This window comes from Nothoprocta perdicaria, unplaced genomic scaffold (assembly GCF_003342845.1).
Source record: "Nothoprocta perdicaria isolate Ctin4 unplaced genomic scaffold, notPer1 scaffold_4, whole genome shotgun sequence".
Classification (NCBI taxonomy): domain Eukaryota; kingdom Metazoa; phylum Chordata; class Aves; order Tinamiformes; family Tinamidae; genus Nothoprocta; species Nothoprocta perdicaria.
In genome coordinates, this window is record NW_020455643.1 from 9,096,582 (window position 1) to 9,117,960 (window position 21,379).

The window sequence follows — 21,379 nt, forward strand, 5'->3', positions numbered from 1 at the left end:
CTGTTACYGAGCCAAACGGCAGAGCCAGACAACACTGCATTAAAGATAAGGCAGCCTGTGACCTATTCCTTTGCCCAGCTCACCAGCAGGTATTAGGAGAAAGAGGAAAGAGCGAAATATTCTGGCAAGCCATGGAGCAACGAGCGGTCCCCGTCCTGCTGTCCCATTCCCATTGCCCAGCCATGGTTTTAGAGAGGTGGCTAATGAGGCACAGAGGCCTCAGTTTATGGCACGAATGTAACACTTCACTGACCGACTTGCTAAACTGTTCTCATTAGTAAAGGGTTTTGCATGAGGTGCTGGCGTCAGAAGTCAGAAGGTAAAACTAATGGGAGATCTTAATCAGCTGCAGCACAAAAGGAAGGTGATTCCTACATAATTCCAGCCAAAAATAGAAAAGCTCTCCTTGGCAGCAAGGAGCAGTGTTGGGGAGGTGAGGGGTACACGGCCACAGACACCAAAGACCCCGCTTGCTTTCCTGGAGGCAGCCTGAGATCAGGTCCCTTCAAAGCGCTGGCTGCCTCCACGACACGGAAGCATAATCCACCTCTCTGGAATAATTCCCGCTGCAGGAAAAAAAAAAAAAAAAAAAAAAAAAAAAAAAAAAAAGAGGCAAAGATTCCAACTCAAATAAAAAAGCTAGAGAGAGGCAAGGAAGCAGAGACAGGAAGGTACAAGGCTACACTTCAAAAAGGCCACTGCTGCAGGATAAAGGGCTGTATTTTTATGCCTGCCCCAGGAGGCAAATTCTTCTGAAAATCCACATTTTAGGCACATGAATAAAACACTCAGCGCTGCATGACAGCTCAACTGCCCCAGTGGGCAGGCTTGGTGGAAAAACTAGCTGTCTCCTCACAACCACTTAAGTGGGAGCTGGACTCAGTTAAAATACAGGACACATTGATATCACAGCTAAGAACAAATTACGAAAACAGTGAGATTTCCAGCAAATAGATCTCTTCTTTGGATTGGATTCCAGAGCCAGAAGGGTGTTATTGACCCCTGAAAGCTGTAAAATCATCTAGGCCTGTTCAGGTGAAAAGCCTTGCACCTACTGTCCACTGCATGAGTAGGACCTCACAGCCAAGACCCCTATCTGGGATGCTGGAGATGAAATCTCTTATTGCTACTGSCATGTCTGGGCAACTTGGGGTAGAACAGCACTGAGCACTGGTTTAGTTGGTCTTTTTTTCCTGTTTTTCTGCTTTAGTTGCTGCGACAGTGGTCAGAGCATCTTGGGGGCTCCAGCAAGATTTGGGAGATTTGCAATTGCTTATGCCCATATCTTCCTGCAACACTCAGCAAGCTCTTGCAAAAACTCCATCCTCACCACCAGCAGCCTCAGAGTCACCAACATTGCAAGCATTAGAGAGAAATACATCCTTCTGCTGTGCTCCCCTCCCTCTTCTGATCCTATCCCCTACCCCAAAGCACATGGAAGCTGTGAACTATGGCCCTGGAAGCAACCACTTGGCCACTCAAAGTTTTTAATCTATGTGCAAAATGTGTCACCAATGACGCATTTCTGTCCCCTTCTGCACAGATGGACAAGGGTGCTCTGCTGTTCCAGACAACTCACCTCACACAGACCTTCAGGACAGAAGCAACTGGACCAAAACTCAACCAACTTCCTCAAGTCTAGAGCTGCTTCATTTCTCTTCCTGATTGCTCACTTGGAGAAGGAGGAAAGAAGGAACCAGTTTCATAGTAATCCATAATCTGCCAAGTTGCAAAAGCAAAGCAGTTATCTCTAAGTCTGTTAGGAAAGATTATACACCTGCTCCAGGGATAAACCTCCACCTTCCATCYCAAGAGAAAGCAGTTGGAGCAAAGGGTAAAAAATTCACCCAAYGTGCTGCTTGACAAAGAATTCATTTGGTGCTAACGGCCCTGCTTTTTGCTACCAACACRAACCACGATCCCCAAAGGCAGTGCATGAACAGACATGAACAATAACGCGATTTGTTCTCAGGAAGCATTCAGCCTCTGCCAACAGTCAACCGGATTCAGACAAGGTCTGGGGCGGTCAGACCGGCACACGGCTCTCACCAAATGAGAAACTGTATCACTTGGCATACAGCTGCTATTTCCAGCACTTACATCCCATCCTCACGTCAGGTCAGCTTCTTCACTCCTCGGAGAAAGAAGCTGCCTGTGTGTAGTGAAATCTGGATCTACAAAGGCCACAATTTCTCATTGAGAGCAGCAGTGGGAGATGTCCTCAACCTTCTAATATCCCTCAGTAGGTGATTTGATTTCTAGATGGTCTCAGCACTCATAGCAACAGTCTAATACATAAAGCACCTTAAAGCAGAATGAATATTATTGTTTTAGCCATCCAGTCCTCTTTATTTATCCTGTTGATCCTCTCACTTGGCAAAACTAGCTTGCAGCATCATTGGAAGAAAAACAAATAAAATGAAGCAACACTTCAGAGCCTTTTAAGACGAACCAGCAAGACATGCTGGAAGCCTTTTTTTCTCTTTTTTTTTTTTTTTTTTCCTTTTTAATTAAAGACACTATTAGGTCACTCACACCTGAAGTGAAGAAAGTAATTTACACTCCTCAAAACCTTGCACTTCAAGGGATTAGAGTAGCATTTACACGTGCCAAAGATAAGCATAAACTGAACATTACAGACTCAAATGGATTTCTTACAGTTTGCRTGTGAACATAAAGTGAAGTATTTTCACTTTTACTGCAATAAATTAATGCGCATGTTTCCTGGAAACTAGGAACATATGCCAGGACTTTTAATAAAAGCTGGACATGTTCCAGTTTATTAGACATCCTGGAGTTTGCCATTCAGCCTGTTGTCTGGAGACATCACATTCTTAAAGAATGGAAATTTAGATCATGATCCTATAATTGAATGTAATGCCCATTCTCCTTAAGACAGAGAGCAGCCTGGAGATGGGATAAACCTTGCTCTGAAACATCAGACAGTGCCACTATCAAAATGCTAGGCTAGAAAAATTCCTGGCCTGATAAGGTAGGACAATTCTTGCATCCGGAAGTTTGTTTCTTGCGGCTGTTAGATTTCCATTAGATTACCATAAGGTCTGTAGAACAACTTGATTTTAAGGTTCTGCTTACCCTGAAACACTTTATTTCTCACCCTTCAGCATATCCTTGACAGCTCCCTTCTTTAAACAATCCACACAAGCAAGCAGAGGTTCCTGCAGGTGCAGTACGGCCTGGAGAAGTCCCCACGGCTCCATCACAGGGATTCTCCAGGAGTACTCCAGGAGTACTCCAGGGGTACTTAAAAGCCTGGCAGGAAGGTGGCCCGCTTGCTTTTTCACCACTGCTGCTAGTGCCCAGAGATGCACACGAATGCGGTGCTGCGCTTTTCATCTCCACCCTGTAACCTCCACCATGATTTCTAAAGACTGCTGAACTTTAAATAAAGGGCACCAAACCAAACCAAGCAACCTTTGTCCCTCCCCAGCACAGGAAGACTTTATCTCCAGCAAACATCCTTGCGTGTCCTGCTCTCCACATCTATACCCACCCTGAAATACCACCTCTGATAGTAACCCAACATGACTGGTGGCATCCCACACATCCCACGCACCCGGGCTCTCCTCCTGAGAGCCCAAACACAATGTGAGGCTCCCGCCTGCTCTGCACCCCTCGTGAGCAAACACACTGCAGAGGGCTGAGCACAAGGCAGCCGTGTTTTCCATTCAGGTGCGGATAAAATAGCTGKCAACAGAATTTGTCAATAATATAATGTAGCGAAATGTGAAATGCACACCCTAAAAATCCACAAGCTCCAAAGAGACCTATCGAAAAGGTAAACGAGCAAAGCCCTTAAGAAACATATTCACCCAGTCGCTGCCAGCTGATTTGAAAGCAGTTAAACAGAATGACTGAGCTCTCCATGCAAATTTAAATAGACATAGGTAGTTTGTGTCTTGTATTACCCTATTCATAAACAAAATCAGACTGAATATAGAAAAGCAATATTCAAGAAATGTGGTCAAACTACCTGGCGCTTTGGCTCCAGAAAAATCTTTCCTTTTAGATGCAAGTAGCATGTGCAATTACTACATTTGCTTCTTGTAAACAAGATCAGAGCCGGGTAAAGCACTATCCAAACTGGCAGTTTTCACTGGTTCGATTACGAATTTAACAGGGTAGTGTTGCACCTTGCAGCAGCCTCTGCACGGAGCATAGAAAAAAACACCCAGCAACATCTAAGAGCAAGATGCAGAATTTACTGTGTACATGTCACTGACCTTTACCCAGGGACTCTTCTCTCTTCTGTGTCTGGTTGAGAAGGACAATATCATCATTTCTCATTAGCTTCTAAAGCTGCTGGCTGGCACAGCAGGGGCTTTTTGTGAAAGACACGAAGAGGGACAGGTTACCTTGCCCACCTCTCAAATTGCTGCTCAGGCAATAATTTATTTTGCAGCACATACACGGTTTCTCTCATCCCAAACATTTGGAAAGCACAAGCTTCTTGAGTATTAATATAAAAAAGAGCCTCACAGTTTTCAAACTCAGTTTTCAAACATTCACACTGAGAGCTGAACATGGAAAAAAGTACGTAAGAAGCTCTGCCTTGCAGCAGGCCAAGGTAAGAAACAAACACACTTATTCACACACTTCAGCTTATTCCCTCCAGTCCAGTTGTGCAAGATGCATTTTGGTTTGATTTTTTTTATTTTATTTTTTTTAAACTAACCTAGATCTTTGCAGGGTGTCCATTAACCCATTAACRTTCCTTTAGCTGACTTACAAGGATACAACTTTGGTTGGTCTCTAYTCATGGTATGGTGGGAATTTTTTGCTGTATTTCTWTTTTTTAGTAGTTGCTGCCCTCAACACTTCTCAAAAGCCTCTCTGCATCTCAGGGTCAGGTCTGCTCCCACCTGCACCTTAGCACTCCCATAAAATAAATAAAACTCAACTGCTGGGGCATTCTGCATGTGCACATATGCAAATGCACATGCTCAGCAACTACCATGCTAACAACTTGGCCATTGATACGGCTTGCTGGAAAAAATACATGGTTTCAGAGGAAAAATAAAAGCTAGCTGCACTGGAAAATCACAAGCGAGCTTTTACGGCTGCTCTCCATTGCTGCCTTTTTGTGAATCGGAGCACATTTTCCCATTAATTGTGTTTAGCACCTTTGAAAAGAGGGAGGTGAATCTGAAGACAGGTTGGAAATGCTCTGTGCCGTCTTTATCTAGATTGGAGATCTACAGGATGGAGGCTACCAAGGGCCCTCAGTCACTTCAGGTCCTATGCAGCTTGGGAGCTAAAGTAGCACCCACACTCCGACTGCTTCATGCTTGGCCTGTGGACACCCTGAAATTACCAAATACTTTCACATGAACATGACTAGATTTTAAACTAGGGGTTATCTTACTCTACAGAAGATCTGGATTCCAACTTGAAGTCTGTTATTCAACAGGGTTACAGCAACTTCAAGACAGGATCCATTTCTACAAGAAAACCACACCTTGTCTCTGATCTCAGGCCACCTCATAGCAACTGTGTCATATGAGGAAATCATCTGGGCTACTCAGTTGCCACTGCACACCCATAGGCACAATCCCAAGTCTCAGCACAGGCACAAAGTTTTCCTCCAGTCCTATGGAAAATATTTGTAGCTGTGCAACTCCTTCCCCTAGGGRAAGGTAAATGGTGCTATCTGCAGTAGCTTTTATATTGCTGCCTTCTAGTTTCTTGAGCTGAAACTCAAAAAGAGAGAAGTTAAAGCTTTTCTTTTAGTACCTGCTAACACATTTGCTTTTGAAGTCCACCTATGGCAAACACACTTCCCTCTGCCAGTGGCAGCCAAGTTCCAAGGCAAATGGCATCTCTGGAAAAGTTGTTACTGTTGGTTTAACAGCAATGTCACATGAGGGGATATTATTGAAAAGGCAATGGTCAATAAAGATTTCAGTGTTTCCTGGTCACCGCTGCTTTTGAGAGAAAGAACAACAAAGAACAACAAACCGTTTTGGCTTCATAAATCACCRGCAGAATTAACTGCAGGATTTTTATTTAAGGAAGGGCTTCCTGGGCTCTCTTGCCTAGACTGCATTTCCTAATGACTGAAGATCAGTCCAGATTTCATAAAGATAAAACACTGCTCAGAAGTGAAGAACACCAGAAAATGTGACATAGATCAAAGGGGACTGTCATAACCAAGCAGCAAGGGAAAGCTGCTTCTGACCTGTTCAGATTTTTATGGCTTCTACTCTGAAAGAAGATACATCAGAAAGGTGGCAGATTCATCCAACAAATATTAAAAAACAAAATCAAGAAAAAAATCCAATCTAGAAAGAACATATAGGAGTAACAGCTGCAGATAAAGCTGCTCCTCACATCCTCAGAGGTGAGCAAGGACTCTGCTTTGGGCAATGGCACGGTGTTTCTCACCTGCTATGGGTCAATCCTAAATTGATGAAATGCTTTCTCTCCAGTCTCTGGTGGCTAAATGCAGATCATATCTCACACTAAACTCCCAGTGCAGATCCTTTGAACACAGATATCCCCCAGGCTCACTCACAAGGGAATAGTTTTTTAAAAAACACATGTGACGTGCTAGGTTCAGCAAGCAATATGTAAACAAGGCAGTTGCTCRGCCAGACTTCTATGCTGAGCCCCTACAGACCATCTCCAAGGGCTGTTTACTCTGACGCAGAAGGCAGAGAACAAGAGGCAGCAACGTCTCTTAGGAGGGAAATACCAGGGACACTGGGATCACATTCCCCTACCATACCTGTCCCAGGCTTCTGTTGCATTGTAACAAACTTGAATTGTAACAAGGCCCTTGTTTTAGCCAGGTACGAGGATGACAAAAGACGCATCCCATCAGATAATTCCCGAGTCACTGTGCAAGCTGTACACATGCAATGTTAACAACCCACTCTCTTGTCAAGCAGGTCGCCAGTAAAGGTCATTACAGGAAGCTGGCTCTGTCCTTCAGCAAYGTGACAGGTGATTCTTGAGGAAAGCAACTGTTGTCACTTCCTGTAGGACTGGCTGCCTGCAGAGGAGAAGCAAGAAAGAGCCTGTCAGCCAAAAGCTGGATTCATTACAAGACAGGAGCTGCCTGAGGGAAACATTTGTTCGACCTGTAGAGTGACACAAACAACATGAAGAACACACACAAAGGCACCTGAAGAACACACACAAAGGCACCTTAACCACAGACACTGCAGCTTAAAAAGGCAGAATGTACTTAGAGCAACCACTTGTCAGCAGACACTTAAAGAACTTCTGGAGGAGCAGGGAGCCAGAAGAGCCCAGTGACAGACTAAATTACTCTTTTCCTGGTAGGGATTTTGTATTACACTAGCAGCACCATGTCCTAGATCACACATGCCCAGGTGGAGACTGGAAGAGACTCAGACTAAGGGCACTCTGCAGACTTCATCATTCACCCATCCTCACAAGGGGCACATAACCCAGAACTAAAATAAAGTCTAGATTCGGAGCCAAACCTCTGTTCTCATGCCACCACGACGTGTCATCCCTGTRCCAGCTAGGAAGTAACAGCAGCCTAAAGCCCAGGAATGGTGAGTTTTTGTTTCAGAAGCTCAGTTTTGCTTTAAGGTGCAGCTTTACTGCTCTGCAGACAASAGTGGGCTGCACCTCGGGCAGGAATCTGGCCCCAGGCAGGCGTGCAGCAGTCACGGCGGGTACCTGCGTTTCCTCTGCATTCCTGAGGCATTCCATGCTACCAAGAGCAGCAGTCCAGCTCGTTCGACTGGGTTTACATAAAAGCAGCAACGTGTTTCTAGAAAACACATCTACAACATTAAAAACAAGCTAAAAAATATGTCTGTGAAACAAGTGATCCCATCTCATCATGTCCAAGAGCTATAAAAATTTGCACTTTTCCAGGAACACCAAGAAATTCACAAGCTAAAACTGGTATTGCAAAAAGAGAGTCTCTTTTGACATGCAAAAAGCTAAATACTTATGCAGCAAGCAAATGGCAGGCAGGAACTGTTAAGTCCTACTGATGGCTGGTATTGGTGCCTCCCATACAACTTCAGGCTCATCTACAAAAGTCTGCTAGAAAAATAAGGGACTAGAATCTGTCTAAAGAAAGAGATGTGAGCACAGAGCTTGACTAGGGAAACATTTGATGCCTTCAGATGCCTCCCTGCCCAAATGACAGCTAGGAATTAACTCTGAGCTAATGTGAGTTAGGTTTGGACTGAAGTCATTTAAATCCTTTCTAGTCATTTAAAAATCAGGTCCATAACATCTGCCTCTTGGTTTTTTCCAGTCATAAAAACCTGTGCATCACTCTGCAAGTAAAAGAGTAACTAACAGGTTAGAGGAGACAACAACATACGATACATAGAAGCAGAGTGTATGAAAGACAATTTCTTTGTAAATTAATTTCTTTGCTAAATTTTAGCAGTAAGTTAAGAGTTAAACATCTAACAGTTGTTTGCCAAAACCACGTCTGTCTTGTGGAAATCATGAGAGTTAGGAAAGTTACCTGGAAACTCAATGGAAAACTATGGASAAAAACTGAACAGACACATAATAGGATGTGATACCCACTGTAYATTCAGCTTTAGGATGCACCGGTACAACAAAGATAGAGGTACCTTGTGAGACAAACTCTATCTAATGAAAGTCAAAAACAAGAAAGTGCAAGAGTCTGGACCAACAGAGAAACTCAACGGATTACAAAAATGGATCACACTCTGCTTTATTGCTGTTTCAAAATAAAGTACGTTATATAGTGTGTCAGTGGAAAAGAACCTTATTCCAGACTCCTACAAGAACATGCCTATGTCTCATCTCCGACACCCAAGAGCATAAAGCTGTACTGGAGAATCTAACAAATGTGGACAAGAGGTTTTGGGTGCACACACACACACACACACACACACACACACACTGTGCTTGGTTCCATTCTTCAGCAGTGCTTCTCCTTTTTAATGCACTAGCACTTTTGTAAATGAAGTGAAACAGAGAGCAGGGACACGCTCTTGGCTGCTACCACCACAATCAGTCAGGAGAGAACAGCGCTCCTATCACCAGGAACAGAAAGCACCAGTGTCAGAGGTGAAACACAGGGCATGTGCAGCAGTGCTGGAGCTGAAAGAATTGGCAGTGTTACCTAGCACAGGACTGCTCAAGCAAGAACTCCTTACACCAGAAACTGCCCTGGCCACCAGGACACTCCTTTCTGCTGCCTCACCTGCATTCCCAAAACAAAACCACCCCTGCAAGTGCAGCTGTGTGGAATAACAGGGAGTGAACACCACAGCCCAAACTTCCCATATAACTAGACAAACTTCCCATATAACTATATAACTTCCCAGCTAGGAAGTTATTCCCAGCTCTGTTGCAGATTTACTACGTTGGTTTAATTCACTGGGCTTCATTTTTCCCCATCTGTAAAAGGTAGTCTAATAATATGCACATAATTCATAAATTTCTTAGGGAGGTTTCTCCATCCAGACACAGGAAAAAGTTATGTCTCTAAATTCTCTACATGTGACTGGGTGGAAACTGGAGCAGTGTGCTCAGCAGGATATAACTGCATGGTTGTGCATCCTGCAGATGACAAGTACAATGCCATATACTGCTGGCACACTTGCAGCACACAATTTAATTCCCAGAGAGCTATTACAGAGCTCCCTCCTTTCCCACACCAAGCACTGACAAGTAGAACAGTTGCTTTTCACTCACTCTGTCTGCTCCTCGTGGATGATCCCGACGAACTGGGGCGGCTCATTTCTTGGGGTCCAGACTGAGAGAACTGAGGGGCAATGGGGGGGATCTTTCCCTTTCTTGGGCTGGCACTCTGTGCTTCAGGGGTGCGAGGGATCTTAGGTTTGCTAGTAAAAGCTGCGGAAAACTCACTGTAGGAAGAAAGAGACAGAAGGAGTTAGTAAGCCCTAAAAATGCATGTACATTAATCTGCAATCAAATGAACTGGCAGTACCTCTTTGGACCACAAGGCCGGTTATGTCCCTTGCAACTGTGGACAAATGAGTAAGAGATGCTTAGCCTGCTTTCTATTGCATTTATCACACACATTATCACTTCACTGGTCTGAGGTGCAAAAAAAGCAGATATACATGCCACAGGTCAGGAATCAGACATCCTTTTGGGGCACAAAACCTATTATTTCTCCTGGATACCAGTCACAATCYTGTCAGACATAGGCACTCTCCCTGGCCCACGTACAGAGATTTCTACAACTCCCAGGGCTACTGTGAAAAGAGCAAAAAGCTGTGATGACATCCATGAAATAAGTTCCCTGAGCACACAAGTCCCTTGCTCATACTGAGAGCTTAAAACAGCTGCTCTTACTTTACAGTCTACTACARGGTTGCTGCAGGAATATCATTCTTTAAAATTTAGTCCATGATGGTGTGCGGATTCCCCTTTCCTACCCTCAGTATCAACATTTTCTTTCTAAAGTACAGAAACTGGAGGCTACCAAGGAATAGTAAGTCTCTAAAGGAAAATCTCTTAAAAGGAAATAAAAGTAAAAGCAAGAGAGRATCCAAAAAGGTGCCATCTAAAGAGAGGCAATAAAAATGTTAGTTGGAAGGTCTCTGTTATTTGCTCCATCAAAAGCAGCCTTTGTGACTGGCAGAAAGGGTGATCAGGAGGATTTTCAAGACATTTAATCTCCCCTCCTTTCCCTAGGAATGCGCTGGCTGATGAGCCACTCTATAGCCCAGCTTCTCTTTTTGGCAAGATACAACAGCAAACATTTCTTTTATAGTTCAAGTAACATCAATTGTCTGTATTTTGCATTTGTATATGCCAGCTATTAAGCACACAGACCTGCTAAATGGTCTGCTCAGGGCCATCTCTGCAGCCTTTTGCCTATCTCTAAGCATTGCTCTTTTTTATCATTTAAAAGCTTACTGTGGTAGATAGTAGCCAAAAAAAGCCTTAACAAAACATGATTAAAACGTAAGATTGGTTAGCTAAAACCCCAAGCTGCAGATCACCTACTTTTTAGRCCCATAGAACAGATTTAAATATCTCTCTCCATAGAACAGTTTAATTATTAATGTTTATTGTGTTATCATTTGGGTGCAAGCGCTGRGGTTCCAATACACTGGTGCTCTACCTAGCAAGTGTATGTAGYCAGCAGCCCTGTAGCAATCTTTGAGCCACAAAAGGGCTTCCCCTCATTTGGTAATAAGTAACAAAACACTAGAGCTTTATTTCCATTCATGAATAAATGTTTTCATAGCACGAACAATCTTCGCTGCGTTTCACTATAGCAACCTACACAGGTAGACTATGTCTTTGGAGACAAAGCAAGGTAACAAAACCAGAATTATGGTGCTCAGGAGGCAGACGGGAACCACAAAGGCTCTGCAGGGCAGCAACACAGGCTCCCATCTTTGCAAGTCTCCAGGAAAGTACTATGTGAAATACGCAGGCAGCGAACACTGGAGAATAATGTGTTGTTTCTCTGACAAGGACGTAGAGCAGAAAAGAAATTAATCCTCAGAGTAACTTAGAGAAGTGCTATTAAAAACCCTTATCTTGACTAGATGAAGAGTGAAGGAGAAAAAAATATCTTTAGTGGGAAAATGATTGGCAGTATTTGGTAATTGGTGAGTCATTTATGGCAAGGTGTGCTAATTTCCAAATAAGCACGATAAAACAAAACCAACACGCGTCGTGGCCACGTCCCATGGTGCTGGGCAGAAACGTACCCTTGCACTGAAAAGAAACCAAACTGCATACTTGGAAAAAAGGGAAGCAAYAGGCTCTTAAAAAGCCTCTAAGAGACTGCCACTGGGATCTGAATATCCAGCCAAGAGACGTGAAAAGGCAATAAAAAATAAATGCTTTCTCTGCCAGCCACAGGTGTAAACTCACAAATCCATCCTTGCTCAGCTATGATCTGTATCTGTACCTGATCCGAGCGCAGCAGGCAAGAGCAATGCAGGGCAGCTGCCAGCCTGGCACACGTTGCCTACAACTATCATTTGTTCCTATGGATATGCAACAACTGTAAAAGACCTGCCACTACCAGAGCCTCATTCTTCTCTTGGAGTGATTTACTGTAAATGCCGTTGCACTGAACTTTGTGCAGTTTGTACCGCTCAAGGAAGAGGGGAAACGGGAGYAGTGACCAGCCACCTCTCCCCTTCTCATTCATACCTGTTTTAGGAAGGAGGAAGACCTCTTGCAGTAGGTGAAACTATGACCAAAGTAAGAATTTATTCACTCTGTTTGTTTTGCAAACAAATCGAAGTATGCTCCAAGAATGAAAGAACAACGAAAAGGCAGGTCGAGGTATTGCAAAACCTGCACATGAACAAAACACCCTTGACACAGAAAACCCTGTGTTCTGCTTGGACCGTGAATGGCCACATTCCCGTATCCGTAACTTGAGGCTGCTTTTGTAAAAAGAAATTGCTTTACACATGGTAAGGAAGCAGGCAATGAAAAGATAAAATCTCCTTCTGCAGGACACTGCATCCGTGCCTTCAGTTAGAAACCCATCTATGAGTGAGATTTAGATATATGTTTAGATATACATTGGTGAACAAAAGACTGTAGGCTGAAAAAAAAAACCAAAATAAAATCCTTAAAAAAAAAGGCTATACAGTTCTGATGGTCTGTCTCTATTTGTAGTGTGTGCTTTGCTGCTATTATTACACASTACACAGAAGTCAAACCAGTAATGCTTCTTTTGGGACAAGGGTATGATTACTAAGCAGCTCAGACCAGTGATAATTTGTAGATAATTTATCAGAATTCACAATGGAAACAATACAATCCAGAAACAAGCAATCAGAAAGGTCACTTGTGAGCCAAAAGCAAAGCTCTAAGTAGAGAGTCCAGTTTTCAGAAGTGCTAGAGCTTTAACTGACATTAATAACTAGACACTTCTGAAAAATCAGATCCATAAAGTGTTGGTAAAACCTTTCCTGTAACACATCTCCACCCATTCTAGGTTTTACTTCTGGAATGTACTTGCTTTTAAAATTTCTTTACAGTCATTGCTTAAAACTTGGCCCAATTTAATTAGCTATAGGAAAAAGCTGTTAATGTCTCAYGGATACATGAGGGTCCTGAAAAAACTTTGGTTCGATTCTTAATGGATTCTTAGTTCTCAACCAAAATATATACACCATAATCCTATACATGACAAAACCCTGACAGAGGGCTTACAGTATGAATGGGTCTTCCTTCAACAACAACAATCTTTCAAGAAACAGCTGCAATCCAATGCTAGAACTGCTGAAACTACCTTCCTCACTGTACCTGCCAGTGGATGAATCAGGACCTCGGGTGAGCTGTGCTCACTCAGCAGATACAAACACTCTGAATCCACTTAAATGTTTATGCTCTCTTCATTCTGCAAGTTAATTCCTGGTCTCTTTCTATGGCTCTACCTTTCTTTACTGACACATATTTTCCATGAGGTACAGAATAGTCCATCATCTAAAAAACTAATAAGGGAGTTTTACATGCAGAAGATGGTATGGGGAAACATGTGATCTTCATTAATACTGTCTTACTTGAGGTTTCTCCCATTCTGGAACAGATGTTTAGAAATTGAACAGCTGCCACTGGCACAGCTAAGGGTATTTTGTTTGGCAAGCACCAGCAGAGCTGTCTCACACCAGACTGCATCATACATCAAATGACTTCACAGGTTGTCTTTACAGCAGCATGGAATTAGCTGGTAAGTTCCCTCAGACTGCTCTTGTGCTCTTACACATTCATCTGGACAAATCATACCTATTAGACAGCCCATTTACTTTGTCTTGGGTGAACTCAKTAGATCGGGAAGACAGGACGTTGTCCACAGCTGGGATGTGCTGGTCCATTCTATGGCCTGATGAGAATATCTTCGAAGATTCCATTTCAATTGCTGTTTAAAGAAGAAACACAATTCAGTGAGAAGTTGTTTTTACCACGTTCTAGAAAGACAGTTAAGTCACAGCTCCTGCTGCCTGATGGAAACGCTTAGACAATGGCAGGCTATTGAGTCACTGTGGCGAAGCGAGCTGCTGCTCACCAGCTGAGCCAAGTTACCTGCACGTGCTTCCAGCCCATCACAACTGAAAAGTAAACTACACTTGGACCACTTTCAAAGCAGTTACACTTTGCATTTGCAATGGGTTAGGAGCAGGAAAATCATCAKTTAACATGTATCAGCCAACGTTTGACATCTCATTAAAGTCAAAGGAATGCAAGCACTGGCAGCTCTCCCTACAGAGCCCTAGTAACAGGGTAACAGGCAATCAGTGAGGACAAAAAGACAGGACTATTCCACAGCAATGATACTCCCCTGAAGCACAGTTATTTTTCCATCTTTCTGCTTTGCACTGGTCACTGCAGTATCTGTTACCCAAAGGTAAACAGTAAAAGACAAGAAAGCAGATATTTCACTGGCTACTTGCAGAAGCCTGAAATAAAACTCAGGCTGTCCCTTCAAGTAACTTAGTGCTGCTTTGTAGCCTGGATATGTGCTAGGGCCTGGATATGTCACTGCCACACACAAAAATTACCTGCCTTTTTGTATACATAATTCCAAGATAAAGTATAATCTGGTTGCCTTATTAATACTCACTTCCATATAATCATGACTGAAAATAGTACCAAACGTTGTTTTAGACGGGCCTACAATAAAGTTCCGAAAATCATCACGCAAACATCAAAGCTGGCAGCAATTTCCTCAGTACAAAGGCATCAAATTGATTTTCTTCTTCACACCTGAAGGACAACAGTTACTGGTCTGACTTAGTCAGGTTCCTCATTTAAATCTCCCCCCAAATATATATGAGCAGACGGGCTCAGCARCACGGAGGAGCTGTTGGAGGGGAGCGAACGCCTTTCTCAGGAAAGACACTATTCAGCACGCTGGGCTCCTGGTGGCTGCAYGACCCCTGAGAAACGCTGGCATTTGTTCTCCTAACCGGCATCCAAAGGARGGTTTTATCCTACAGAATATTTAAAACAGCAAACAGCTGCGCCCTTGATATCTGAGGTACTTAATCTTCTTCACAAACTACGAATACGTGGAACACGTTATTTTCTTCTTCTTGTGTGTAACCAAACCGTTAACCAGCACGGTTTCGATTCGGCTGCAGCCTCTGGAGCTCTGAGTTGCCTCTGTCCAGCTAATCTCCCTGTTGAAGAGACTTAGCTCTCCTTAACACGCTGCTGTGTGAAGTGAGGCTGGGAGGCAGCAGCTCCCATTCCTGCACAGCAGCGAGAATGCAAGTGCACATCGTAAGCAGGACCTTCATCTGCTTCCATCCTAAGCCCTTTGTTTAGCATTATTCTATTTATCAGCTCGGGGCATTACGCAGGCAGATTCCTGCAAGACTCGGTTACTTTTCTCAGAATCCTTTTCATTTCCTCTAGGAAATTTAAAAAAAGGGAGATGGAGAAAAAAAGTATGCTATCTCTTTACTGCTTCAAAGCATATTTCTCAGTCAAGTCAAGTCATGCCTTGTCTGAACTTATTAAAAATTCTGTGCCGGATACACTGGAAGATCCTTTATCCAAGACTGCAGACCACTTTGTCTTAAATCCCTAATTGGAAATGTTAATGAATCCCTGCAAGCAGGTTGAAGTTCCCACAGCAGAAGTCAATTGGTGGTTATCAGGAACTTGCAATAAAATATTTCCACAGCTTATAACCTTTTAAACCCCATCTCCTGTTTCTCAAGCCCAGCTGAGTTTGCACTAATTCTAATTTCTGTTGCAAGTGCAGAATCTTTAGCAGCATTGCCCACAATGTAGCTACACAGCACAGAGCCTCCCATCCTCCACAGCCTTGTATAGTTTGACTGTAGCTGCTGCGCTGAGTATATAACTGCAGCTGCCCTCCACTTTAATACAGAGGTCTGGCCAACAGAGCCTGCAGGTGCCAGTAGACAGTGATTCATTTAGACCCAAACAAGGGTATATTTGATGGAGTAAGTAGCCTTGCCTGTTGGGAAGTGCACTGTCTCTTGGCTGCGGCTCTTCTTGTAGTCAGAGGACATTGCCACGTGAAAGAAAATACACTTTGCACATAGGAAGGCCTGGGTGGGATCCTTGACCCTTCCGCAGGAAGCAAGATGGAGTGAAGCAAGTGAGATCATGGATTTCTGGACACCGCACATCCCTCCTGCAGCCAGTCACTGCGCTCAAGGCAAAAGAGTGCAAGGCCCCCAAAGTCTTGCASGCTGCCCCAGGCTCTGCATGGGGAGGGCCACATTTTACAAGCCTGCAACCCACGTGCTTTGCCCCAGYGCCTGCCCCACTCAGGCAGCAAACAACAGCACAAATAACAGCAGCATTCACATCGTATCCTTACATGAGGAGGAAACGCAGAGGTCAGAAATACTGGACCTGCTCCTGCTACGAGTGGGAAGGCGATCGCTYGGCAAGGACTGGAGTTTTTCATCCCTATGGCAAGAAAGGTCATCGTTTTCTGGCCTGGAGGAGAAAGGAAAATGCAGGGCGATGAATTCGTAGCGACTGAAACACTACATGAGAATTACCTTTTATGTACCTGTAATGTTGTGGAAGAAGTTAAAACTTTTTTTTGTTTTTTTTTTCTCTTTAATAATTTAAACTAGCATTAAGGTCATAATTTTACTGCAYGACTGTAGCTCTCCCAAACCAGCTGATGTCAGACATATTTGAAACCAACATGTTTTCCTACATCAATAAAGAGCCAAGGAAAGGAAACCATAATTCCTTAGAGTCTGGAGACACAATAACCAGCAGGACACTTAAGAAAAAGACTGCAGTAGTGGGCCTGAAAAGTCTCCAATACTCTGCTTTAGCAAGGATATAAGATTTATTCTTTTATATTACGAGGACTCTGCTTTGCAGAAAGCAATATGCAACAAACGTAGAATAGAAAAGTAGACCTGTTGATTTTCCCAGTGTTGCAGATCATTGAGAAAAAATAAAAATAAAATCCAGAAAGAATAGGGTAAAGAGAGTTTAGGAATAGGCAACAACACACAAGGGAAGCAAGAAGGGTATGAAAAATGTGCAAGAAAATGTTGGCTGACCCTGAAGGTTTTCCTGGCAATTCATGCCCAGTGGCAGGTAACTAGACTGCAGTTCCAGGTAGAAAGGATGCAGTCCAGGGAGGCAGTTAATGATTTCACAGCTAAATCAGTTTCTAAGGGAACAGCAAGAGGAATATTAAGTAGCGCAATCCCACTTAACTGAGCTTAGGTACTGTGCCTTAGGGGCAGAAAAAAAGGTAAAAAGAGGCTTTGTTTAATCACGCCTAGAGCCAAGTGTCACACACCCTCCTGCCAGAATATTTCTTTCTTTTTCTTTTTTTTCCCCCCATCTTTCCAAATCAAGAAATTCAATACATTAGGATTCTTGGCTTCCCCACTATATTTTTATATTTTTTCCCCAGGAGTGGGTAGCAAATGTCCTTAGAGAAATAGATTTACTTGCTTATAAAATGGAAAACCCAGGTATTTTACATAGTGCATGCAATTCACCTGCAGAGTATACCCTAAGAGGAAAGGATTCTGAAGGCAAAGGATACAATGCAAGTTTATCAAACAGATCAATAAACATTTAGTCAGTTATTCCAGGTATGCAATCTTATCCAGTAGACTCTGTTTAAACTATCACACCCTTTATTTTTTCAAAATGATCTGTAAAGAATGACAATAGCAAGATGCACTTTCAAGTATAGACATTTTATTTGTCAGGCACTGAATTATTGTGTTTTGGTTTTAAGATTTTTTTAAAAATCCAATTTTGCCTCATTTATTCAGACTTACATTGGGTACACAGTTCTGTGAAAACTTGGCGTCACAGGTCTCTGCAGAGGCTCATCTATACTCTGATGGACACCAGGGAACATCTTCTTCTTGGTTTTTGGAGTATGAGTCATTATCTAATGGAAATGGAGAAAAGGGGGAAAAAGGACTTAGTGAAAAACAAGTAACTGGAGTCATTGGGAACAGTATATGGCATGGAAACACTGCTTCAGAAACCAAATTGTGTCCCACTGTCACTAAATGAAAATCCTTACAATCACTGCAGGCTGCATCTAAGGTCAAGGTTCTAGCATCACTGTGGCCAGACTTGGCAACAGACTTTTTTTTTTTACTTCACAGTTTTTTGCTGCTTGAGATAAGGCAGACAATGCTTGATCTAGCATAAAGACTGAAGGAACAGTTAACTTATTACTTTTGTCAAAATTATATCAAACCAGCAGACTGTCCCAGCATTACCTTGCTCAGGTCTTTGCTTTGTGTGCATGCAGTGCCATGGACCTAGCAGTATAACCTCAAGGATGGCTTTAGCTTATGATTAAGCTATGACCTGCCTATTTCTCATAAAGGGGTAAAGTTCCCTCTCTCGAAGTTCCTTCTTTTGGAGAGCATCTAGTTTAACAACCTATGAGAGATTTGGACTGCTATGCTTGTTGAGCCTGGTATTTCAAGTAACAAACTYAAGAGGTAGAATTCTAAAAGCTGATAAAACTAATGAAGTTAAACAGTTAAACCAGAAACAGTTAGTTAATTTATTTCAGGATTCTAAAGAGTAATACTCACTCCCAAGTACTCAGTTGTCAGCAGCTTCTCTCCTGCAAGCTCTCCCAGTTGAGGCTGTAAAATCTCATCTTTGTCCAGATCAGCCTCCATGGTGTCATGGTCCTCCTGCAAAGGCAACACACCTCAGTTGTTTGAGCTCAGGCCCCAGGGATTTTTTGCTTTAAATGTAGTTCTTTTTTAGTATTCACCTAGATGACATGCACTTTCCAGATGAACGACTGTTAATACTGCCTATGTAAGCAGTGATGTGGAAGCATTTCAGGCAAAAAAAGCAGAGACTTAGGAACTCACTTAAATACAACTAGAGACTCCCAAGAGAAAGAAAATCACCAATCTTGCTACAGATTTGCTAAAAATCACAGCTGGTGTTCTAAAGTTGCTCTCCTTCCATTTCCAGCCACAAATAATTGTTTGTTGTTTGCCCTAATAAAAGTTCAGGGAAAACCTCTGTCATTATTATCACTACAAAACACTGTATGTTGGTCTGTAGGGATGTAAGGCTTTGTCCTTGGTAAGCAGCTGCTATGGGGTCTGGAATTTTCCTTTTTTTACAGATCTGTCCAGGCCAGTCTAGTCCTACAGAGCAGAACAGAAAAGAAAAGCACTCTGATGGCATTGGTCATTCACACTGATGGTTTAGAGGAGCCCATCTCTGTATTATTTTTTTTTAAATAAGGCAAGTCAATTTTTTTTCAAATAAGGTAAGTCATTTTTAAAGTTATATTGCAAAAGCTCAGGTTGGAAGAAGATGGTAGGAAATCTCATAGAAAACTTGTCCGTTTCTTGTTACGAAGCAGTATCATCTAATAGCAATGAAAGCACAAATTTCAATGAAACTGTAACTAACAATAGAGTAGCCATGCATTAAAACAATTTGTGATCTTTCCTGAACATAACCACAACACTATGAGACCAAAACACCCATCTGCATTTTCAGCAATTTGGGGTATGCCTTTCTACCTTGAAAAAAAAAAAACAAACCCACAAAAGTAATTTATTGCTCTTCTTTCCCAAGCAAAACTGCTCCCCTCGAAACTCCACAATATACTGTTTTATTTACTTTTTTTTTTTTTTTTTTTTAAATAAAAGTTTACAAAAATGAGCTTTAGAGATAGTCCTGTGGAGGGTTTCTAGGTGTTGTGCTAGTCCTCCACTGTTTATCAAAGCTAACCCTTCTCTCCAGGGATTCTTTCTGGGAGTCTGCTGTGCCGTGTCTGGATAGAGAGCAACACAAAATAGTCAAACAGCAACCTGCTCTTTCATGCAACTATCTGTGTGCCTGATGTATTTAATTTGCCTTCACAGATGCTTTGTCCACCTCAGGTAACACTTCAACCAATATTTTGGTTGACACCCACATTCTGTCACACAGAGAACATGCAGCTGGTTCCTGCAAAGAACCTCTCCTTGCCAARCGTGCTCCCTGAAGTTATTTAACATACTGGGGAATGGTGTCCTCAAAGTGTCCCTCCTCCTGCAGCAAAGAGCATCGTCAAACATGCCATCGTTCCCCTGCTTCCCTAAGACAAGGGCGCCCTGTTCGCCACCGCCCACGGGCTGCAGCAGATGTTGGCAGTCGAGGGCTTTAATGGCTTCATGTCCCCAAGGTCTGCAATTAAGCCCTCTTTCCTTCAATGTACCGCTTCACTAAAGCGTGTTTTCACACTGGAGCTTGCAGATTTTATTGCCAGGTGCCGAGTGATAGCTGGATCTGAGGGTACCTGAGAAATGGTCACCGTGCTCTTATCTATAAATCTCAAGTTCTCAATGAAACTTCTAASTTAGTGCTACAGTATCACTGTCGCTATGGCATTTACTGTCACAGTTTGCTTTTAGAGATAAAAGCAAACTTTAGAGATGGTCCAAGTAAAACAAAAATGTAAAGACAAATTGAAGACAAATTAAGCTAGTATTTAAAAGACCAGTGAGGAGAATACGCAGCACCAGGAATCGTGCACCRTGACTGCAGGACAGTGGCCACACACCCAACCTAGACAATGTCACCCAGATGGCAAATACCCTTGCAGCCAGCACAGCCCAAGCTCCATGATAAGCTACTTAAAAGTTCAGCAGACAAATCCTAAGCCAATTTACTTTCGAATAACTGTATCCATGTARAGGCTTTTCATACTGCTAAATGCCCTGACGTGACACATTAGTGAATCCTAAATTTCTGTTCATACGATGATCTCTTAAAATGTCCGGATTTATCATCCAGCAGACTCAACTACATCTTGGCAAGAAGTGTTTAGGAGAAAGTAGTCATTACCACATGATCTGCTCAAAGCTGGGAGAGAACTCAACAACTCTAAATTAAACACAGATAAAAGCAAAATCCAGAAAAGGTAATAGCATCAAGATGGGGAATCTCTGAATGCTTTGGAAGCAATAAGAAACAGAGTAAAAACAGCAAATTAAAAGCCAGGATAAAARGTTATTTTTTGTTGTTTCTTAGTTGTAAATGTATAAACATTGGTAGTAAATTGATCAGTACTAAGTTATAAGATAGTCAGTCTGAATGCATGTTACTCAACTGCCAATATAAGGATATATTCTGAAATATATTGTTTGTGGTAATTTTTTAAAACTTACAGCAACCCAAGACTTGTGATAAAATTTTCCAAAACCTTCGCTTGCCAGATGACAACATGAGATGTTACCACAGAACATCATCAACAAACAATAACTCCCAGCATTTCCAAAACAGAGAGGGCCTCAAGTGCTGAGACACCTAGTCCACAAATCTCTGGTTATTTAAGAAGACAACATTGTGAGTTTTACATATCATTCTGCTACAATTCTGTTTATATATTGTATTTTGTAACTGATTCAGAGACAAGGACTCCATT

General features: G+C 42.5%; 1 protein-coding gene across 2 annotated transcripts in view; it reads right to left on the reverse strand.

Moving 5' to 3' along the window:
* Window positions 1-5,167: 5,167 nt before the first annotated feature.
* Window positions 5,168-21,379, reverse strand: part of ARMC9 (armadillo repeat containing 9) — a 50,170-nt gene continuing 33,958 nt past the window's right edge. The window contains exons 20-25 of one of the 2 annotated variants that reach the window (XM_026045271.1): window positions 18,531-18,635; window positions 17,751-17,866; window positions 16,304-16,425; window positions 13,732-13,864; window positions 9,691-9,863; window positions 5,168-7,015 (exon numbers count right to left, since the gene is read on the reverse strand). In XM_026045271.1, the coding sequence (XP_025901056.1) occupies window positions 6,993-7,015; window positions 9,691-9,863; window positions 13,732-13,864; window positions 16,304-16,425; window positions 17,751-17,866; window positions 18,531-18,635 (672 nt within the window). In that variant the 3' untranslated portion in view covers window positions 5,168-6,992. Of the gene's footprint in view, window positions 7,016-9,690; window positions 9,864-13,731; window positions 13,865-16,303; window positions 16,426-17,746; window positions 17,867-18,530; window positions 18,636-21,379 lie in introns of those variants that run through there. The other variant, XM_026045272.1, reaches the window with a different exon arrangement.